Raw genomic sequence first — 20,312 nt, 5'->3', positions numbered from 1 at the left:
TTGTCCGGAAAAATTCACCACCTACATCAGGCTTAGGGGTCATCGGAGAAAGGTCCATGTGGAAAAGATCATACGGAGGAAATCAAGGAAAATATCAAATTGAACTTGTAATTTTTATCTATATTTTCTTTGTATAAAATGTCAAAGAATGATTTTGTGACTTAATTAAAATATAATCTCCTTATCAAATGTTTAAGACTATTTTTTTGCTAAATAAAATTATTAGGGATGATTTAAAAGTGACTATAAAAATATCACTCGATGGAATTGATTGAAAATCAATCTGACTAACATTATATAATGGCACCTTAATTGCTACATCTCAGGGATATCCTGGTTTTATTTGGGATGCTTTTGTCGAGTCTGTCATGTGATTTTTTAATCCTGGAATTATTTAGTCTTCATCTTCACTTTCCATCGCAGCTTGAATTTGACTCTGAAAAATAGAAAAAAAAGTATTTTTATGTTATTAGGGTGCTAGGCTCAAGCCTTATAGGGCTTTACCTCTCGAACCAGTCTTGCAATTTCAGCTTTCTTCTCGCGTTTGAAGAAGCCCAACTGAAAAAAAATAAATAATTAAATAAATATAAGACGTAGGATTTAATTGAAGTTTTCCCCAAAGAAAAATCCTTACCCGGTATAGGATGTAGGTGATGATTGTTAGGAGTAGAAGACCCCCTATGACTGACACTATAATCACCCAAATTTGCAACTCTTGTGGAATGTCCTGGACAAAATGGGTGTATGAGGGTGTTTCTGTGATTTTTATCATCTTCTGAGCTTCATCATCATCTCTAGTCACTAGAGATGCTACTCTTAGTACTAAAGAGTCTCTATATTCATCAAGAACTGAATTAATAGACTGAAGATCTACTGGAAACGTTAGTTTTACAACAATGGGAGCGTCTCTTGGTGTAACTGAACCAGGAATAGTTACAGTTCCTCTAATACACTCCACATCTTCTTGATTGCAGTCCAAAAATATCGTTTTGTTGATGTGCGAGCCTAGAAGTAAATTGAAAGTAATAAATCTAAATCCATTCTCTCTTAAAAGTTTGGAAAATGTTTTTCTTAAATTTCAAGAAATTCATGTTTAGGGAAACTGTACCAAATTTGAGACAGGTTGCAGGTAAGCACCAATGTTGACTATAGATGGTCATATAGAGAAGATTTTTATCTATTCTGTATGATCTTATGCAGAATGCACTGTATATATAGTTGAAAAGTGATGTAGGTCTCTCTGTCTCTCAGTTAATCCTGCCAAGACCGCACTAACCATTTTCGCGAAAAAACGAAACTGAAAGGAGTCAAAGCACTCAAGTTATTTGGGCAGGAACTTGTCCTTCAAAAGGAAGTTAAGTACTTTGGTATTTCACTTGAGCAAAAACTAACCGGAAGGGTTCATCTGGAAAGCCGTGTTAAATCGGCTACTATAGTTCTCTCTTTAGTTGTCTTTCGCAAACAATCATGTTATGAGTATACAAAGCCACTGTTAGACCGGTAATATGGGGATCTCAGTGGCGCAATAGGTAAGACCATTGGCTCTTGGGCGGATGAGATCTTTGACTCGACTCTCACAGTTGTGAGTTCGAGTCCCGCTCGGTGCAAACAACTGAATGTCTGATATAGACAATTTTCACATGTAATATAGTAACGTTATACAATGCACCGTCTTTGCCCAGCAACTCCGGGAGCATGGAAGAAGCATGCACACCAAGGGAACGCGCTTCTGGGCGGTCTACAATAGACTTAGAGGAATCTTCCACTACGAGAATTAACGTTGTAAAAATGATTACCATATAATAAAATATTTTGATACGATTAATAATAACCGGTAATATCTTATGAAGCCGTAAGTAGCCGAGGAGCCAACCACTGCCCTGGAGATCATGTTAAGCTTGCCATCACTATCGCTTTTCATAAATTCAAAAGGCACGGTAGCTCTGAGGTTACGCTCAGCTTGAATAAGCCTGTTGTTAGACATCTAGAACTTCTAATGAGGAATGACCTCCACATTGAAGGAAGGCTCTACCCGATCAAATAATTATAGCAACACTTCATACGAGTGTTGACCGGGTTGAACGCGCGGATGATATGACGGTTCTCGTGTTGAGAGATTCTCCCTCGAACGCCGGTTACCACTGCTCGGTATTAAAATTAGCAGATCAGCGCCCTTCGGCCAATACACGACTGCATTTCAGGCTAAGTTCGTCGCAATCCTGCTTGGTGGTCGGAGTCTAGTGGAATCTGGCATCGAAGGCAAGAAAGTTCAAATCTCTTCAGATAGTAGAGCTGCGATTCTATTTATAACATAATATAAGTTGCGGTCTGCTTTCGTGATTGAGTGCAGAAAAATGTTAGAAACGGTATTACAAAGATGTGACGTCGGCCTAAATTGGGTACGTGGACACAGAGGTATAGTGGGAAATAAAGAAGCGGATTGCCTCGCGGCAACGGGGACACAGACTGCCTTCATGTGTCGCGAACCCAGCTTTAGAAATTTCCTTGTGAACGAGGAAATCTATTATACAGGAAGATTTATTAAAACTTCATCAGGCAGAACGAACTGCGACTAAGGATTGTCGCCTATCCCAAACTGTTCACGGCCACCTTAGATTAGAAAAGACAGCATGTACTTGATAGGATGCAGTCGCTGAAGAGCCGATTTTAACAGATCGCTGTCTAAACAAACATCTGAACAGGATGGATTTCCAATGTAACATATTGTCCAGAGGATGCAATCAAACTGAGGAGACTGTCAATCACTTTGTGTGTGACTGCCCCAGCCGCTCCAGCCTGTAATATTAGACTAGTGCTGCTGGGTAAAGCGATATTGTCTGATGGGGACTTATCAAGATTAAAGCCGCTCTGTTTAATAGAGTTTGTCCGAAAAACAGACAAATATTGCCCTTAACTGGGGTTATTTGGGGATGCACAATGGACCGAAATGAAGTCCTAGGTGTAGCGGTCCCATAAGGAATCGTCCCCACCGTATTCTAATCTAAAAAGCACAAATATTCCGAGTTTGAAGACATTGCTTTATGTATTAATATCGAACACAAAGTTTCTCAAAGTTCCTTACCCTTCCAAAATTCCTACAATGCTTTTGGGCCATATGGCAAGTGTCTGAAATTTAGTACAGTTCCCCTATGCTAAGAATACTTACCAAAAGTGGCTTCATCCAGACTTCGGGTACTGGTTAAATATTCCTGCTTGATTCCTAGGGTGTATGGATTGAATGTTGTTGTCGTTTCAATGTTCCTTTTCTTCCGAAATAGTTGATTGAACTCATCCTGTTGATTGACATTATCATGGTTCCCTTCCATATTCAAATCGAATCCAAGTTTTGAAGCATCGTAGTTAATAGCATTAAGATCATCGGCAATTGCAGGAAAGCTTGTGGTATATTCAGTTGGATTCTGAATTAGGAATGTATCATTCTGAGTCCATACAACATTGAGGGAGTGGGATTTGTAGTGGATAATAGCCGTGATATCTCCAAAGTTAATAAAGTTTATCCATCGGTTACCGCGTAGTAGGGAAACTGGTATGTCAAAGATTACCTTGACTTGACCGGCAGGGAGTACTGTGGGACCATGATTGTAAAATTGAAGGGCATGTGTTATGTTTTCTTGGTCATTTCGATCCCTGATGGCGACAAATGGTGGCGATGATTGTCCCACAATCTCAATTTCACTCATTTCCTGGATAGCAATGGTAAATTCACTGGTATTATCTTCAGGATTCTCTTCTTCTCCTGTACTTGAAACATTGGCTATGATAAAAGCTTCGGATCCTTCCAGTGTTGATGGATCAAATCCGAAGGTGATTGGATGACTTTGACCATTTAATAGGGGTTCTGTTGATAGGACACATGTCATAATGTCATCGCTGTCGACAAGACAATTGGGCAAGATTTTCATTATGCTGAGACTTGGACTCTTTTCAATGGTTATTTTGGGCAAATAAGCTGCCTCTCCATGATTTGTTATTTCATACTGAGCCCTGAAATGTCCTTTAGATCCCAAAATGTAGGGTTGCGGAGCTATTAAATTTCCAGAGATGCGTAGGTCTGCCCTGCATGGAGTATTCTTGCAGCCGGTGTTGAAAACAACCTGACTCCTGACATAGGACACTTCATTTGGATTCAGATAGACACAGTTTTGACAAAATTCTCCTTCTTGTGGTGTATTGTCTAGAATTTTCCACGACATCTCCAAATCTATGGGTTTAAAGATGATTTCTGTTCGAGATTCCACTGCAACATCAAATACTCTGCAATGGCTGTAATTTTGAGGACTCACATTCACTTCAAATTCCTGTACTTTTCCACCATCAGGAAACGTTATTCTTCCATATTGAGCATCAGCAATAACTTTTATCGATAATCGTACATTTGAAGGGAAGGTGGTTGGTGATTGAAGATTCCAGCAACTGTTAAATTTCAAAGTTGTATCTCCAATGTCTAATTCGCGATTTTGTGGATTTAATGAGCCTATCACTTTGACCACTGGATACGTACGATAGATGAATACTGTTTCATTTTCTGGGGCTCCAACTGCAATATCTGGATAACCATTTGCATCTATGTCGACTCCGCGGGAGATACTGTAGCCAAAGAGGTGATTTCCACCTGGAGATGTTAGTTTTTGTACTGGTTTTCGTTGCAAACCTTCACGACTACCCAAAAATATGTAGACTGCTCCGTCGCCTTCATAGGGAGCTCCAACGGCCAAATCTACAATGAGGAAAAGAATGATATTTGAACTTATAATCAAATCTTTAGAACTACTCAAAAGTGATCTAGGATATATATATTTCGAGGATCGAATCTACTTCGTCTCCAGGTCGCCTTTTCTGCTTTTTTCTAAGCTATCAAACTATTTTAAGTTTCTGAATTACAAGATGAAAAATCGATTTTTTTATTGCTTAAATCGAATGGTAAACTATCTAAGAATATGCCATAAAAATTTCAAAAGTCAATTCGATATATTTTCGAAAATAGAGTAGCCAAAACCGAGGAACGTCGTGAATGTTTGCGAGTACTCGAGGGAATTCAGAGAATTTGGAAGTGCATTTTTTCCACTTATAATTTTTACGATTTTGACGAATTTCATTTTCTGATAAATGATGTCACGCTGTTTGTCCGTCTGTCCGTCCGTCTGTATGTTAACAACTCTATAGGCTAAACGATTAGAGATAGAGAATTGGGACTATCGGGTTCTCCCCCTTATACGCGTTAAACCTTAAACGAGTTATACGATTTTTTTTTCATTTTTGGATACGTTTTAGAAATGATCCAGGCGAACTTTCCGCCATGTATTTACGAAAACACCGTTGAATCATTCCTAATAAGGGATTTTCAAGGTCAAAGTTGAAAATGGTTCTAGCGAGCGTTTTTTTAAACTTATTCAAGGTCGTTTGAAAAGTCTTGGAATTTCTGACAAGTCCGATTCGATTCCAATCCGATCGAATTTTTGTCCGAAAATGAATTGTATTATTTCTAAACTATATTGAGCGATTTTTAGAGCGATTTATAAACGAGTTTATATCGATTGTAAACGGGTAAATGGTAAATGATGTGATATTGCTTTTAAAAATATCTTAGTTTTGGCCTTCTAATTCTCCTCCCTTAACCCATTCAGTCAATGTACCAGAAATACTTGAGATAGAATGTTCATATTTTGGAATTAGATTCATACAGATTAATAGATGATTTTTTTTTGAAAAAACAGAATTTTTATCTATTATGGGGGCGCGGGGAGCCCCTGTCAAACACACGTCTTAACGGTCACTGAATTTAATTTCTGTGTATTAATTTATTACAAAATCTATTGCTTTAGATAGAGTAACTATCCAAGAAAACAAATTGGCAACTAGAATTCAAATCAGGAAAGAGGAAAAAGGGCAATTTTTATCAAATTCGAAGGGATGTCGAATTTTCCATCCGCCATTTTGAACAACAATTTTGCATGACCTTCCGCGAAGAAAGAAAACAATAACAAAATATATTTTCATCTACATATCGTCCGTCGGTTGCGTCTACCTCTGTCGCATCTACCTTTTTTTGTGTCAGCATTCCCACCTTCCCCTAGTGGAAAATGAATGAACTAGGGTAGAATAACTACACTTATCGCCATGTTTAGGAAAAAGTGAAATTAACTGTATTATAACTTTTGATCCCTTATAATCAGATAACTCAAATTCGACATAAAGTTACTTAGATATATTGCCTCTAGATTCGTTAAAGCAAAAGTCCAACAATTTAACGCGGGAGTACCAAAAAAACTTATTTTTATTAACAATGCAAAAATAACCACTTCGTCGCCACTTTTTACCACTTTTCGCCAGTTCTGTAACCACTTCTCGCCACCCACTTGGAAAGGTACAAACTCGATTATTTTTGCTATATTATGCAAAGAATACATTCAGCATTTCTTTTTCTTCATGGTCACTAGGGTGTTTCAACGAGGAAAAAAAATTTGGCACTATTCTCACGGTGCTGTATTTGATGAGACTAGAAAGTTTTTCTTCGACTACCATATTATCAGACGCCATTTAGAGGTGGCTGAACGACCCTCTCTGTAGTGTAAAATCAGAAAATTGTTCTACAGGGTCATTCAGCCACCTCTAAACAGCGTTTGATCATATGGTCGTCGAAGAAAAACTTTCTTGTCTCATCAAATGCAGCACCCTGAGAATAGTGCCAAAAATTTTTTTTCCTCGTTGAAACACCCTAATGGTCACCTTATTATTACTCACATCAAATGATTTTTCTTTGCTTTTATTAAGAAATAAAATTATTAGACTATTGCAAAAAATAAAAAAAAGAAGATTTGACAACTGAGAATCTATAAAGTGAAGTTAGCGTCGCCTATTGAAAAGCAATGGCGACAGGTGGTGAATCAATTTTAGAATATTACCACTTTCCGCCATGGCTCATTTTCACATAAAAATAATATAAAATGAAACATTAAACTAAATACAAATTTAATGTATTAGTCGAGTGTAATTAAATGTTCAATAGACAAATTATTCAAAATCGGAAATTTTGTTAGATAAAAGTATAATGACACTTACTATATTTGGTAAGAAATATTGGATTCGATGCTCTTGCTTAAATTATTCCTCTAAAAAATGCTTAAACATTTAAATTCGAAACAAAAAATTAGTGTTTTTCGACTCTATAAGTAACAGCAGTAGATACAAATAATTTTACCGGTTATTTATTTCATAAATAATGAAAAAATTGCGATTTCAATACAAGTGGCGAAAAGTGGGGCACTGGCGAGAAGTGGTGATTCCACCTTATAATTTATCAAATGTATCGAATACGCTCCATATAGATTTAAAACAAAACAAATAGATTTTTTGTAGCAATCAATAGATCGTCAGATTCATTGCCGACTTTAGATTTTTTTTTTGTATTGGTAAATAATATGATTTGATTTGCATTAATTTTTTTCAATTTTAAAATTTAATATTCTACTCTTTTACCTTATCATTCTCTAATTTGAATAATATTATTGCTCGAATTCTAAAGAAAAGAAGAGAAGTAACGAATTCATCAAAATTTCTTCAAGTCATTATTTGAAATGATTTTGTGAATATGACATTTTAAGAAAAACACAAGTTCACGATGTTTGTCGGTCGATTCGTTTAAACCAGGGGCATGACATTTCCTATGTTTCCCATATGTTTCTAGCGTGCCGAAAAAACTTTTGAGTTCATTGGCACATTGACTGTCATTGTAGAATGAATTGGAAAATAATACAAATACAAAATAAAAACCAATTTAATATAGAATAGGCAACCGAAAACCCCAAATTGGCAACCTACGTAGTTTTCGAGATATCTTGTAAAATGTGTACAAAATCAGGAAAAAATTTACACTTAAACTGGTCGCATTTTTTAGAGCTAATGTCACCTCCCTGGTTTAAATATTATTTGAGTTGAAACCCAAACGGTTAGAGATAGAGACTTGGGGTAATCGAGAGATCTTTTATAAGTCGACTCAATGGATCATAAACATAGCCTTCACATCTCTTCGCCCGTTTCAAAACCATGTTTAACTAACGCATGGTCGAAGCTCTGAAAGTGGACGAATGACCTTGAAACATTCTTTCTAACAGGTTTCCAAAGTCAAAGTTTAAATAGCTGTTCAGTATACATTTCTTGAGTGATTGAAATAAATTTGTGTTTGTTTGGAGGACTTTGGATCCTCGAAAAAGTTAATCACGAATTTTAACGCGGGCGTGAGCATACTCCAAAGTGTTTTGCACTTGATCACCCATCTATTTATATTGTGTATAAGTTATTTGCGTTATATTTAAGAACATCAAATGTATTTAGTCATTCAGTAGTGGTCTCTAGTTCATGAAAGTCATGCAGGTTCAAAGACGAAATTCTGTCTTCCTCACAGGATTAGAGGAATTTCCAACTTTTGGGAGTGATGGATTTTGTATAAAAATTGATGTGAGATATTTAAGTGAGAGGAGTAGAAAGAAAGCGGAGGAAATTCTCAATGAAACTGACGAAATCAAAGAGAAAGCTGTTAAGAGGATGAGTGAATTAATTAGGGGTTTATTCCATTTTATCTATTTTTTGCGATTGAATTGGTTTTAAATGTGGATTTTTTCAGGAGAAGTTGATATCAATGTTCCACATGACAATCTTCCATTGATGATTAAATTTTTGAGAGCTAGAAGTTTTGACGTGGACGAGGCGTTTAAACTTATGAAGGATTATTTTAAGTTCAAAGTAGAATTTCCAGAAATATTCCAAGGAATTGTTCCATCGGAATTAGGAAACATTTTTGCAAAGAACACTATTTTAATTTCCCCAGTGAAAGATCAACATGGACAAACCGTTATTATGGGACGTGCAGGTTTTTTTTTTTTTAATAATTGTTCTATCCTTGCAATACCAAAAAAAAATACTTTCAGAATTCCTTGATTTCAATATTGCCTCACCGATTGATTTAATTGCGGCTTTTTGGGTATTTGGTGAAGTACTTATGATGGAACCAGAAACTCAAGTTAATGGATACATTGGAGTAATAGATTGTAAAGGATTTTCTTATCAACATTTTAAACACATCTCTTTAAAATTGTTGAGACTTCTCCTGCGCATAACGATGGTATTAACTTATAAAGAATTTGAGCTCATTGGAAGCTTTTATTAATCAAAAATCTTAAATTGTGAACAATTATTTTTCCAGAATATTGTACCGATCGATTCTAAGAGATTTCACTTCATAAATCAGAACTCTTATGTAACTGCCCTGTATAAGATCGTAAAACCTTTCATGCCGCAAAAATACATCGATATTATACATTTTCACGGAGAAAATATCGAAGAACTTCATGAATATGTGCCAAAAGAATGCCTCATCGAGAGTTTTGGGGGCACTTTAAAAGAGCCACAAATAACTGAAGAACAATACAGGAAAAATCTGGAGAAATTTGATGCTGAGTATTTTGCGATTAATAAACTTGGGTATAGAAATATAGTCTAAAAACCATCCAGCATCGAATTATTTTTACTAAAATATGTAAAATATATTTATTGGATTAGGTAGGTTGAGTGGATAGATAAGGTTTGATGGAATTTTGGTAAATATAATTTATATATTTTATGGAAATTGTCTTTTTTTCATTTTTCTTTGTGTTTATTTAGACCATGTTTACTATTAGTTTAAGCATTAAAGGATTTGAAAACTGAAACATTCATTCCAAGTTTTAAATGGCTATGCTGGCTATGCTTATAAAAATGAATAGGAGAGCTGTACCTAATTTCGGACAACTTGTAATATCGGACAGTTGTTATGTTTCTCAAAATTCCATTTTTTTTTCATTTTCTAGAGATCGTACAACGCCAAAGAAAGAATATTGCAATATTGTAGATAAAGCATTTTCTATACATTTATTCACTGGAAACCTGTCCGAAATTTGGCACAGTTTCCCAAAAGTTAACCTTTTGAGTAAACCTGCACTTCTCACATGATAAAGTTCTAATTAATTAGATTTTTATTTCCGTAAGTGTAAATTAAAGGGCTTCTTAAATACTGCTACTCTTGAAAATTTTCGAATTTCTTGCTATTATGGCTAGGAACGATAAATGTTAACTGATAGGGAAACTGTACAGAATTTCGACCAGCTTGTAATTTCGGCCACTTCCTTTGTTTCTTAATAGTCCATAAATTTTTAGTTCTTTTCGTTCTCTCGTTTTAAAATGTTAAGAATAATTTTAGGAAAAAAAAACAAACAGGATAAACTAAGATTCTAAATCAGACTCCTAAAAAAGAAGTAACAAAAAATCTCAATTTGTATTAAACTTAAAATGTTGGTTATTACATGCAAATATGCTGAAATTTGATATACTTCTCCTAATCTATATTTAGACCTGAAAGATTTCTGATCGGCATATTCTTTTAACAAATTTAACGCTCTATAACTTTTCTAAAGATTGTGTTCCTCTAGGGGAATGTAGGCAGGCTTCGCACGTGTGAGCTTTCGAACGATGCGAATTTTCTCTTTATTTCCAAAGAGTTGGTTTCGCATTTCTTAACCATAAGTTAAGTATTTATGAACCTTATCTTTATTTTAAAAATAGGCAGCCAAGTCCTTCTTTCCTAGGTGCTAGTATTAGAGTTCGTAAATTTCAAGAAATTTCATGAATTTCAGCCTAAAGTACATGGCGACTGCTGTGAAATTTCTGAAATTTTACCATCTCTAGCTAGGATCATAAATAGAAAATTGGCCCAAAATGGGTAATTTTGATGGCGCACATTTCATTTGATTTCTCATAGTTAAACTCATTTCTAAAAAAAATCACTTACACAGTGGATGAAGAGTATACTTGAGATGATATTTACGTATGCATAGGAGGGAAATTATTTTCACGGTAGCGGAAAATTAGCAAGTACTGCACTGTGTGTGGTTTCAAACACTGAATGTGTGAGCGTTCGCACATCCATCAGACAACTCCAGCTTGAAAATCATAATCTCACTAAAGCCTTATAAGCCATAGTGGGGCATTCGTGGCCATTTCCTCTTCGACAGGCGTATAGTGTCCTTCCCATCTCCATGAGACGACGGTTATTGACAGTGTGAACCGTGTGAATATGTTCATAGTCGATTTTTCGATATTCATTTGGAAGAAAAAACAGTGCTCCAGAAAATGTGAAAAAATGTGTTTTAAAGATCTTCTTTTAGTGCAGTGATAGTTTCCGCGAGTTCACGGGGGTACAGTATAACAATCGGAAAATAATTTTTAATTGTAGATAAAGTTTATTTCGAGAAAAAAAGCAATGACGAACCCAAACCCCATCGTTTGAACGCTGCCCCGGGGGCAAGAATCGCACAAATCGTCATATTTTTTTTCCTTTTCCTGTCCAGTCCAGGAAAAACCAACAAATCTGTGATAGTGAACTAGACATGCATAGAAACCTAAAAGATCAGAGAACTTTTTGGTGTAGTGCAATTCACTGCCTATTTTACAGTTTATGCAGAAAAAAGTCCTGAATATGAAGCACGAAAAAATGTGCGCAGGTTGCCTACATTCCCCTATCTAGAACGAAAATGTACTTTACGAGCCTTATTGCAAAAAAAAATTACCCGGTTCAACAGTTATTAGGTGTCTGTAATAAAACATCATAAACTTGTTAAAGGGTCTTTCGAAGACCTCAAATCCTAGATACATTCATCCGGAGCACTTTACATTTATCTACGTGCATTTTTTATAATAATATTGTCCTCTAAATAGTCAGAAAAAAATGGTTTTCTGACTATTTCTTGAAACTATGACTAAAATTTAGTGTATTTTTACTGCTCGAACTTAAAGAGAGAACAATATAGGGGAGACCGAGGAGGTTTGGGACACTTTTTCATGTTTTGACTTTGAGGCAGTATTCCAAAAAATCACGATAGTGTATTTCAATTTTATGCGGTCTATAGGATTCTTATGGGTATTGACTATATAAAAAGTATGCGATAGAACTTGGAAAACAACCAAAAACAACAGAATTTTCTTGGAGAAGATAAAACATTTAACTTGACACTTTTGTCCCAAACCTCCCCGATTTGGGGTAGTGTGAGACACAAAAGGGGATGTTTGGGACGCATTTTATTTATTTTTTCATCATAATTTTGCACACAAATTATACACAGGAAAATTTCCGCGTTACACTCCACTAAGCTTATCCAGAAACTGGCTAAAATCTCTCTAGTCACCGGCTGGCCTCCCTACTTTTCCCTCTATCGGCAATAATATCCCGCTTAACCCGTTGCCCATATATCTCTCTTTCAAGATCAATTAGGAAATTTATTTAAAATGAAAATGTAACCGCAACACACTGACTTGGAGCTTAAACGGTAAGATATATTAACTTTCGATCTTCGATGACCTCCAATATAAACACATCCTACTTTTAGACGTTTTTTCTCACCCTTCTTATTCCCTTCCAAAACCATGTTCTTTTGATTTATTTCGAAAACGTTAGATACGATTTCTTTTTTTTTTTAAATATGTTTTGAAGGTAGGCCAGTTAAACATTTCGTCCATACATATCGTCGGTTGCCTCAGCAACTGCGCTAACTGCATCTGCTTTGTGTCTGCATTCATTGCAAACGCCGCGCAGCGATGCGTTGCTTACAACGATTGCTGACACAAAGAAAATGCAGTTAGCACAGTTGCTGAGGCAACCGACGATATCTAGACCTAAAAATAACCATCTTGAATTTTCGAAGGTCAAAATTTAATCACTCTGGACGGTTTATTTTTCAACCGATTTGGAAGAATTTGGTTTTTTGGAAAGGTTTTGAAATCGGCCTCATACGGTAGTAAATCGATAAAGTACCAGTAAATACCTTGTCTTTTTTTAAATTTTTTTTCTGTCGGTAAACTTGTTACCCATCTAGAGGCCAAACGGTAAGAGATTCAGATCTTTGCGAGACCTCCACCTCATAAGTCGATCCAAGGACCCCTGTCCCATCTCCTCCAAAACCACGCTTTTTTGGTTTAATTCAAAAATGACTCATACTATTTATATTATTTTCGGATATGTTTTCGGGGTAGCCTAGATGAAAATTTCATCCATACCTATGACCGAAAAATAGTTTCGACTTCGAATTTTTGAAATTCAAAGTTTTACAATTTTGGAGGGAACATTTTTCTAAAGAATTTGCCTAAATATGGATTTTTTATAAAGGTCTTAATTTCCAATCGGAAAGCACTGATCCCAATTGGTAAAGTGCAAGTAATTGGTGTATCTTTGTTTGACATTTTATGTTTACTTGGCCGAAGTTTTGTTACCGAACTAGAGCTCAAAAGTTAAGTTTTGTTAAGGCTAAGTTTTGTTAGAATTTAATGACTTGGATTATCTTGGAAGATATCGAATTGCAAAGTTCTCTAAATTTTGCCAAATGAGTTAAGAATACAGGGGAAGGGTTAACTTTCAATCTAAATTTGTTTAATCTGTCTGCTTGCGAATTTCGTCACATAATCTCTGATAAAATTGAGATTAAAGTTTTAATTTTTATTGAGTAACAACAAATATTTAATAACATGAGGCAAGCAATTGATTTCAGCGAATGAACTTTCCAAGAAGCACTTCCGCTTAAAATTTATGAATCACTAGACAATGCGTTACAAACGGTTTTTTTTTTCAAATGTACTTTTTTCTTAAAGAAAAGGAAACATGACAGAAAATATCTCCTCTTTTATTTTTCAAGTGCAAAATGATAATATGGTGTTGATAGTTGTGTGTTACGAAAAAAATGTCATCTTTGTTTTCTTTTTGTTGGTGAGAAAAAAAATACGATATAAGCACATGAATTTACTCAAGTGCATTGCATTTACTTTGCGGGTTATTAGTCATGAGAATAAAATATTTTCCCATTTCAAGTTTCTCACTCACCATTGTATCCATCCAGATTGATGTCACCAATTTTGCCTAAAGTCAGTCCAAATTTCCCATTTAGTTCGTAATCTGTTGTAATTTTGGTAGGTTCATCTGTGAACTGCAGCTTTCCCAGATTTGTGTAGGTATAGACAGCTCCATTATCATGTTCGCTCTTACGATGGTAGGGTGCTCCAATAGCCAAATCTGGAAGACCGTCACCATTGAAGTCCTCAACGAGAAGTGTTGAACCGAAATATTCGCCAAATTGAGGTGCTTTGAATGTCCAGAATTTTTGAATTGTCTTAGTGTCTATTGTACCGGGTTGATCTATTATGTCAAATAGGTAAACCTCGTCAATTCGTGGAGCACTGGCGATGTATAAAAGTTTGCCAGTTCCAGAACCATGAAAGAAGCCCGAACTGACTGCATAGCCAAAATATGAGAAATTCTGTTGGTTCCATGTTTCTGGATTTGGGATGTCTGAAGCGTAGCTGAAGCCGGCATTTAGTTGACCTGATCTTGGCTAAAAAAAACAAGTTTAGTTGATTTTATTTTGGTTGGGGGGGATATATTAAGGCTTCAAACCTGGTGATTAAGGTTACTGGTTTCTCGTCTGGATAAACCTATATCGATAGATATTCGTCGATACCGGACTACGGTACCCATCCAGTTGTATATACCAACAGCCCCAATTAGGATTTCTTCGCCATCTTCCGTTACATGAACACTTAGTCCCATTTGAGCCATCATGTACAAAAAGACGTTATCAGCTTTAATCACTTGACGATTTAAATTTCTTAATGGTGCAATCTGCCGGGCTCCTTGAGGTTGGGCGTCAGTTGTATTTTCAACCCAGTGGCATGAACCATGTAAAAAGTATTCTACACCGGTGTAGTTGATGAAGTTTCGCGATGCACAAACTACGAATTTGCTGTCATCCCGACCAGATCCGTCCATTGAGGCGCCCAGCCACTGCTCATCCTTAAATTCTGACTGAATTGGGTTTCCCTCTACTTGAACATTAGCTCGTTTATCAAAGGTGTAGAGATGGCAGGTTGAGTTTTGAATATCGCATTTATAGATTGCTCCAGGTTCAAGGATATTGCGTTGACTTTCAAGCCTTGGTGCAGCACGTGGCGCTCCAACGATGATGCTAGAAAGATCAGATGATCAAGAAGATCAATTTATGGTCTGTTTCATAACTTTTGAACTTATAACTTTTGTGTTTAAAAATTTTGAGAGTAGGTCATATATCTGTTCAGCAGGGCACATCTACTGGCAATTTCGGCAATTTCGTCAAAATATTAAAATTGAATTATTGTATCTAATAAAATACAAGTAATATGACGTTTGTTCATTAATCTACCTCTTCCTCAAGTTCTTAAAGTACCAATAGATGTTATTTGATCCCTTTCCCTGCGGAGGTTGGTTGTCCACGCTGAGACGGCGGTGAATACAAACAGTCCTTTTTGATAATTCTTTGAACTATTTGGTTCATCATAATATTATATTTTAATAGCTAGGCCAATGCTCGATATTTCCAGAGAAAAGGTATGCGTGAAATCTATTAACAACATAAAAAACCAGTGATAAGCCAAGATAAACTTATGGTAGCTGAGATTCTTCTATACAGATGGTAAAGAATCGCGTCGAGTAATCTGTTCTTGTCGGTTGAAACGGATAAAATAGACTCGACGCGATTCTTTACCCCCAAAATTCAACGCATACTCGAATTTTCAAGCATTTCGAGTCGAAAGCACCCCGTGTGTTGCACGCATTTCGAGGTCGCCTGTAAAGAATCTCAGTTACCATAAGCTTATCTGGGCTATTTCTATTTTAAATAGTCTGAGACCGGAAGACCAACAAATGAAAAAAAAGTTCATTGAAATCTGTTAATAAACTTTAAAATAAAGTCCGGTTCATTTGGATATAGTAAGGGTCATAGGATGGAACTCATAGTTAGAAAGATCTCGATCTTAGATACAATCCTTTCGTTCAGTAAATAATCTTCCCGATTTGAGAGCTCTCTCCGGTTGAGGTTTTTTCTTTACCGATTCGAAGGTAAATCAGAGAGAACTTACCTAAAAGCCCGTTGGAAGTTCAAACGTTTAAACCTACGAGTTACACAAAAGTGAGCAAGTTCATGAAAAGGACATTTATCTAAATAAAATTGCAATTCAAACGTTCCGCCATCCTGAAATTCCAGAAAACTACACAAAAATTCACTTTTTGCAGCAAACATTTGCACACTGTTGTTGACATTTTTGACGATTGAAGTGTCAAGAATATCGAAATTTGACATGGCTGAACAATCAGCGCTAAAGCGACGAATACGTGAACTTGCACTTTAGGCTTCCAGTAGATTTTCGAATGGGTTTGGCTTGGCTTTGGAGTGGCTTTGTCTCTTTGAAAGGTTATTACTGAACGGAGCCAATATATACTAAAAATTCACCGAACTCACTTCCGAAACACCAAAAATGCAGTCCGGTCAAGGCATTTTTGATTATAACTCAGGTCAAGGAAAATCTAGGGAGGAGTGTGACCAACCATTGGAAAGGTCTCGACTTTAGCTACAACATATTACAATTTAAAGAAAAAGGATCGTTTAGTTTTCGAAATCTTCGAAATTGAATTTTCGAAAATTGATTTTTCGATTAATCGGACCTTCTATTAAATCGGATGAAGTTGGGGTGTCGAAAGGGTTTTAGTGCTCCACGAGAGCTTCCCAAAACACCAAAATTTTTCGAATTGTGACAAATAGAACTCTTAGGCCCAGCTATAACATACTAAAATTTGAGATCGATCGATGCCATAGGGTCTGAGTTATTGAAAAAAACAAAATTTTGAGGCGTTTCAAAATGGCGGCAGGGGGTAAGTCTGACATCACTAACATCTAGCCACCTATCGACATTTAACCTTTGTCGAAAACCGCTTGTCGATATCTCTCTCCGTTCTCTCACCAGAAGCGTTTGTACTCCGGACGGGACGGACGGGACGGTCGGCCACGGAAATCGATTTTTAGCACACAGGATTTTTGTGATCTATGAGTGTCAAAATGTGTATATCCAAAATTTGGGCCCGATCTAACGAGGTCGGATTTCACCTGTGACCACAAAAGCTGAGATTGTAAAGAATCTCAGTTAAAACGGACGGGACGGACAGGAAAATTGAGTTGTCCGAAGCTTAAGTCGTCCAAAGATAGCGCGCTTTCCCCTATATCTCCTCGATTCACGTCTCTATGCACTTTTTAAGCTACACGAGATCCTCTACTACCTTAATATATGTTTATTTGGTTGAGTTTAAACTATTGCCCTTGGTAATTGTTCTCGAATAACTCCAAAATCATCCCGACCAAATCCGGAACATTAATATAATTTTGCTTTCAAAAGTTTGTAAAGGAAATGCTGTAATGATCGACACTAAAGATCGGATTGTACCCTTGAAATAAAGATGATACTTTGGTAAATTATGCGCTGCTTTTTACTAATTCTGACAGCAAAATTTGTTGCATCTGTTGGAACAGATTATGCAAAGGTAATTCGCAAAAAGTAGCAAATAATGTTTTCGAAGTGTCGATCGTTTCGATCCTTGCAGCGCTTCCCCTATTAATTGAACACAAATTGAAACTGTAAAATTTTTCAATTTATCTTTGAGTTCTTAATTAATGAAACAGAACAAGATCTTTTTCAAGAATTTTACATTTTTTGCAATATATTGTAAGGGAAATTTTCCATGATTCGTACGGTCCCAATCCCAAGCTTCGTAATGAGTAAATTTTTCGTAAGCGTATGAATAATGTCATTTTGCATTATATTTTTAAAATTAGGCACTTTCTGTTAGTTTTTAAATTAAACTTAAATTTATTGAGAAACATAGAAAAAAAATTAACCATTAGGAAGCTTGGGATCGTACGAAGCATGGACATTTTCCCCTACAGTTTTTTTTTTTCTTTTAAATGATCTAAAACTTGCAGAAGTCCTATCAATATCTCAATGACGAGAACTGACTTAGCTCCCGCTTATAAGTTTGTTTTTATTATTATTATTTTGGGAAGTAGACAAGACAATTTATATTAAAATTACATAACTGTCAATCCTGTCAATGATTTACGAGATCTTGACGCCGAACGATTTAGAGATATCGTCTTTGATCTTTAGACATTTTCTCATAAGTATCCTGGAATTGTTTCAGAAATTTTTGAAGTTATTTCAAAAGCGATTTATTAGATTTTTTTTATTTTCGGGTTGGTATTATTTTAAAAATTGACGTGAAAAGATTTTTAACCAATATAACTTCATATTCCCCAGTAAAGTTTTGGTCAGCTTATCAGAATTTGCAATATTATCAGAATTATTTACATTTTACGTGACTATATCCCAACGTTATTTTTTTTACTGTTTTTTTTTTCATTGCAAAACTAAAAAATCATCTCATCGGAACTTCCCGCCAGGCAATTGAATCATAGTCTTTCGCATGAATTCCATCGTTAGTCTTTTAGCTACTAAGTTAATGCACTTGAAAAGACTCTGTATAGACTTTCTGTTTGATACAACGATATCAGCCTTACCCTGGGTAGGTTTGATAAGATTCTTTTTCCCTGCTTATATCGTGACATTTGTGATAAGAGCGAAAAAGACGGGTGGAGTCACATTGGAAGAAATCATTCAAGCGACAGTTTTTTACTCACCTGTTGGATCTCAAATTGATGCTGTATCCAAAATATGAGCTTTGATTTTTTCTTGAAGGAAAGTTTGTCACTAGCGGTGGTTCCTCGAGGATATGATTGGGTGTAGGAGACAAATTGTAGGCTATTGATGGTGCCATAGTGCCCAAGAGCATCAAAAGTGTGCGCCAGAAAGGCATTTTTGATGATTAAGCACCTCCAAAAGAATGACTAAAAGTATGAATCACACACACACTTTCCCGTGATTTAGACACCGTGTCTCTATATATTGAAATAATTTAAGCTTTTTTTGTCAAACTGCGACTTAAACGACTGGTTTTGGATCCATCTTCTCACATTGAACACCCGCGAAAGACTGAAGACTTGCGGGCTCGAATAATATTAAGTGGCTGACGCGACAAGTATGACGCTTTTTCTGTGATAATCTATCTTTTTTTTCGATAAAATACACTGTAATAATTTTAGAGGAAAACTTGGGTATTTTAGACGAAATCAGTTATTATTAGGAAAGAATTACTTTAAAATTAGGAGAGTTTCCAAAGTAATGTAAAATTAGAAAAGAAATACAATTCTTGCCTTTATGGTTTCTACACACTAGAGAAATTTATGTCCATATTGAAGAATTCCTACATAAATTACGGAATTGGCTTCAATATGGAGATAAGTTTCTCTAGTGTGTAGAGAAACATAGCGCTGACAAACATGGCGTAGGTCACTTACCAGTGATAAAACTATAATATATATCTGCTCGATTTTGTTATTAAATTAACAAATCGGGTAATTATCAGTAATTTGCTAGATTTGTTTTAAAAAATCACTTTTGACCCTTTAAGGACGATTGGGACACCGGTGTCCCATAAAGAAAAAAACATTCTTACTACACAAAGTTATTTTTTTCTTATGTTTGTACGTAATTGCAAAGTAGAAGGTTGAAATAATCTAGGATATTTTTTGCAAGTCTACAGCTATTTGCTATATAGGGTAAGTGTGCCAAATTCCGGCCAGCTTGCAATTTCGGCCACCTTTTTTGTTCCTCGAATTTCCATGAACTTTTAGATTTTACGTACTCTAGAGATTATACAATGCAAAAGAATAACAAAAAATGTAGCTTCGACAAACGAGATGACGTGAAAAAGATATTGGAATAATTCCCGAAGGGCAAGGAACTATGAGAATGAAGGTGGCCGAAATAGGGCACCAAAGCTAGGTGTATATTTTTATTCACTTTAAAATGTATTCAGAATGATTTTAGAGTAAATAAAGACAGTAAACTCTTTACAAGGTTCCAAGCAACACTCTTACAAAAGAAAGAATAAAAAAATCAATTTGTATTTAAAATATTACATTTCAAACTTGAGACTTTGACGCTTGCATGCAACTATGTCGAAATTTGGCACACTTACCCTAGTAAATTTTTAAGCAAAAAAATGACAAATTTTTAAATTCTCATATTGAAAATTGTATTTAATTATTTTTTATACTTCCAAGGTTTTTAAGCAAAACGAGCAAAACCGTTTTGGAACAATAACCTACAATACTCAAACATAATATTTTTCATTAGAGTGAAAATTATCTGTCATTGGTATCGTCAGAAATATAACTTAAAATGCTTAAAATTTTTAGCTATTTTTGTCCCTATCGTTCGTAGAGGCAAGAAATACACTGAATCAGACACTGTTGGCTTTTCGAAGGTTGAATGTAAGACGTTTCACAAGTTTTGTTTAT

At 35.6% G+C, this 20,312-nt stretch overlaps 2 protein-coding genes across 3 annotated transcripts in view; one reads left to right on the top strand and one right to left on the bottom strand.

The window, feature by feature from the left end:
• Positions 1–20,312, top strand: part of LOC129803457 (uncharacterized) — a 29,576-nt gene that overhangs the window by 7,998 nt on the left and 1,266 nt on the right. The window contains exon 4 of one of the 2 annotated variants that reach the window (XM_055850040.1): positions 18,354–18,470. The exons of the other annotated variant lie outside the window; for it this stretch is intronic. The gene's annotated coding sequence lies outside the window, so the exon portion shown is untranslated. Of the gene's footprint in view, positions 1–18,353; positions 18,471–20,312 lie in introns of those variants that run through there. 2 annotated transcript variants of the gene reach the window in all.
• On the bottom strand, positions 99–18,950 carry LOC129803437 (integrin alpha-PS3-like). The gene is made up of 7 exons (XM_055850009.1): positions 18,591–18,950; positions 14,489–15,056; positions 13,919–14,426; positions 3,167–4,738; positions 635–1,005; positions 505–558; positions 99–436 (listed from the first exon to the last, which is right to left on the bottom strand). Exons 1-7 carry the CDS (start codon positions 18,764–18,766, stop codon positions 395–397), a joined length of 3,291 nt encoding a protein of 1,096 aa, XP_055705984.1. The 5' UTR covers positions 18,767–18,950; the 3' UTR covers positions 99–394.

Source organism: Phlebotomus papatasi, chromosome 2 (genome assembly GCF_024763615.1).
Source record: "Phlebotomus papatasi isolate M1 chromosome 2, Ppap_2.1, whole genome shotgun sequence".
NCBI lineage: Eukaryota > Metazoa > Arthropoda > Insecta > Diptera > Psychodidae > Phlebotomus > Phlebotomus papatasi.
This window is presented reverse-complemented; position numbering and strand designations above follow the sequence as displayed.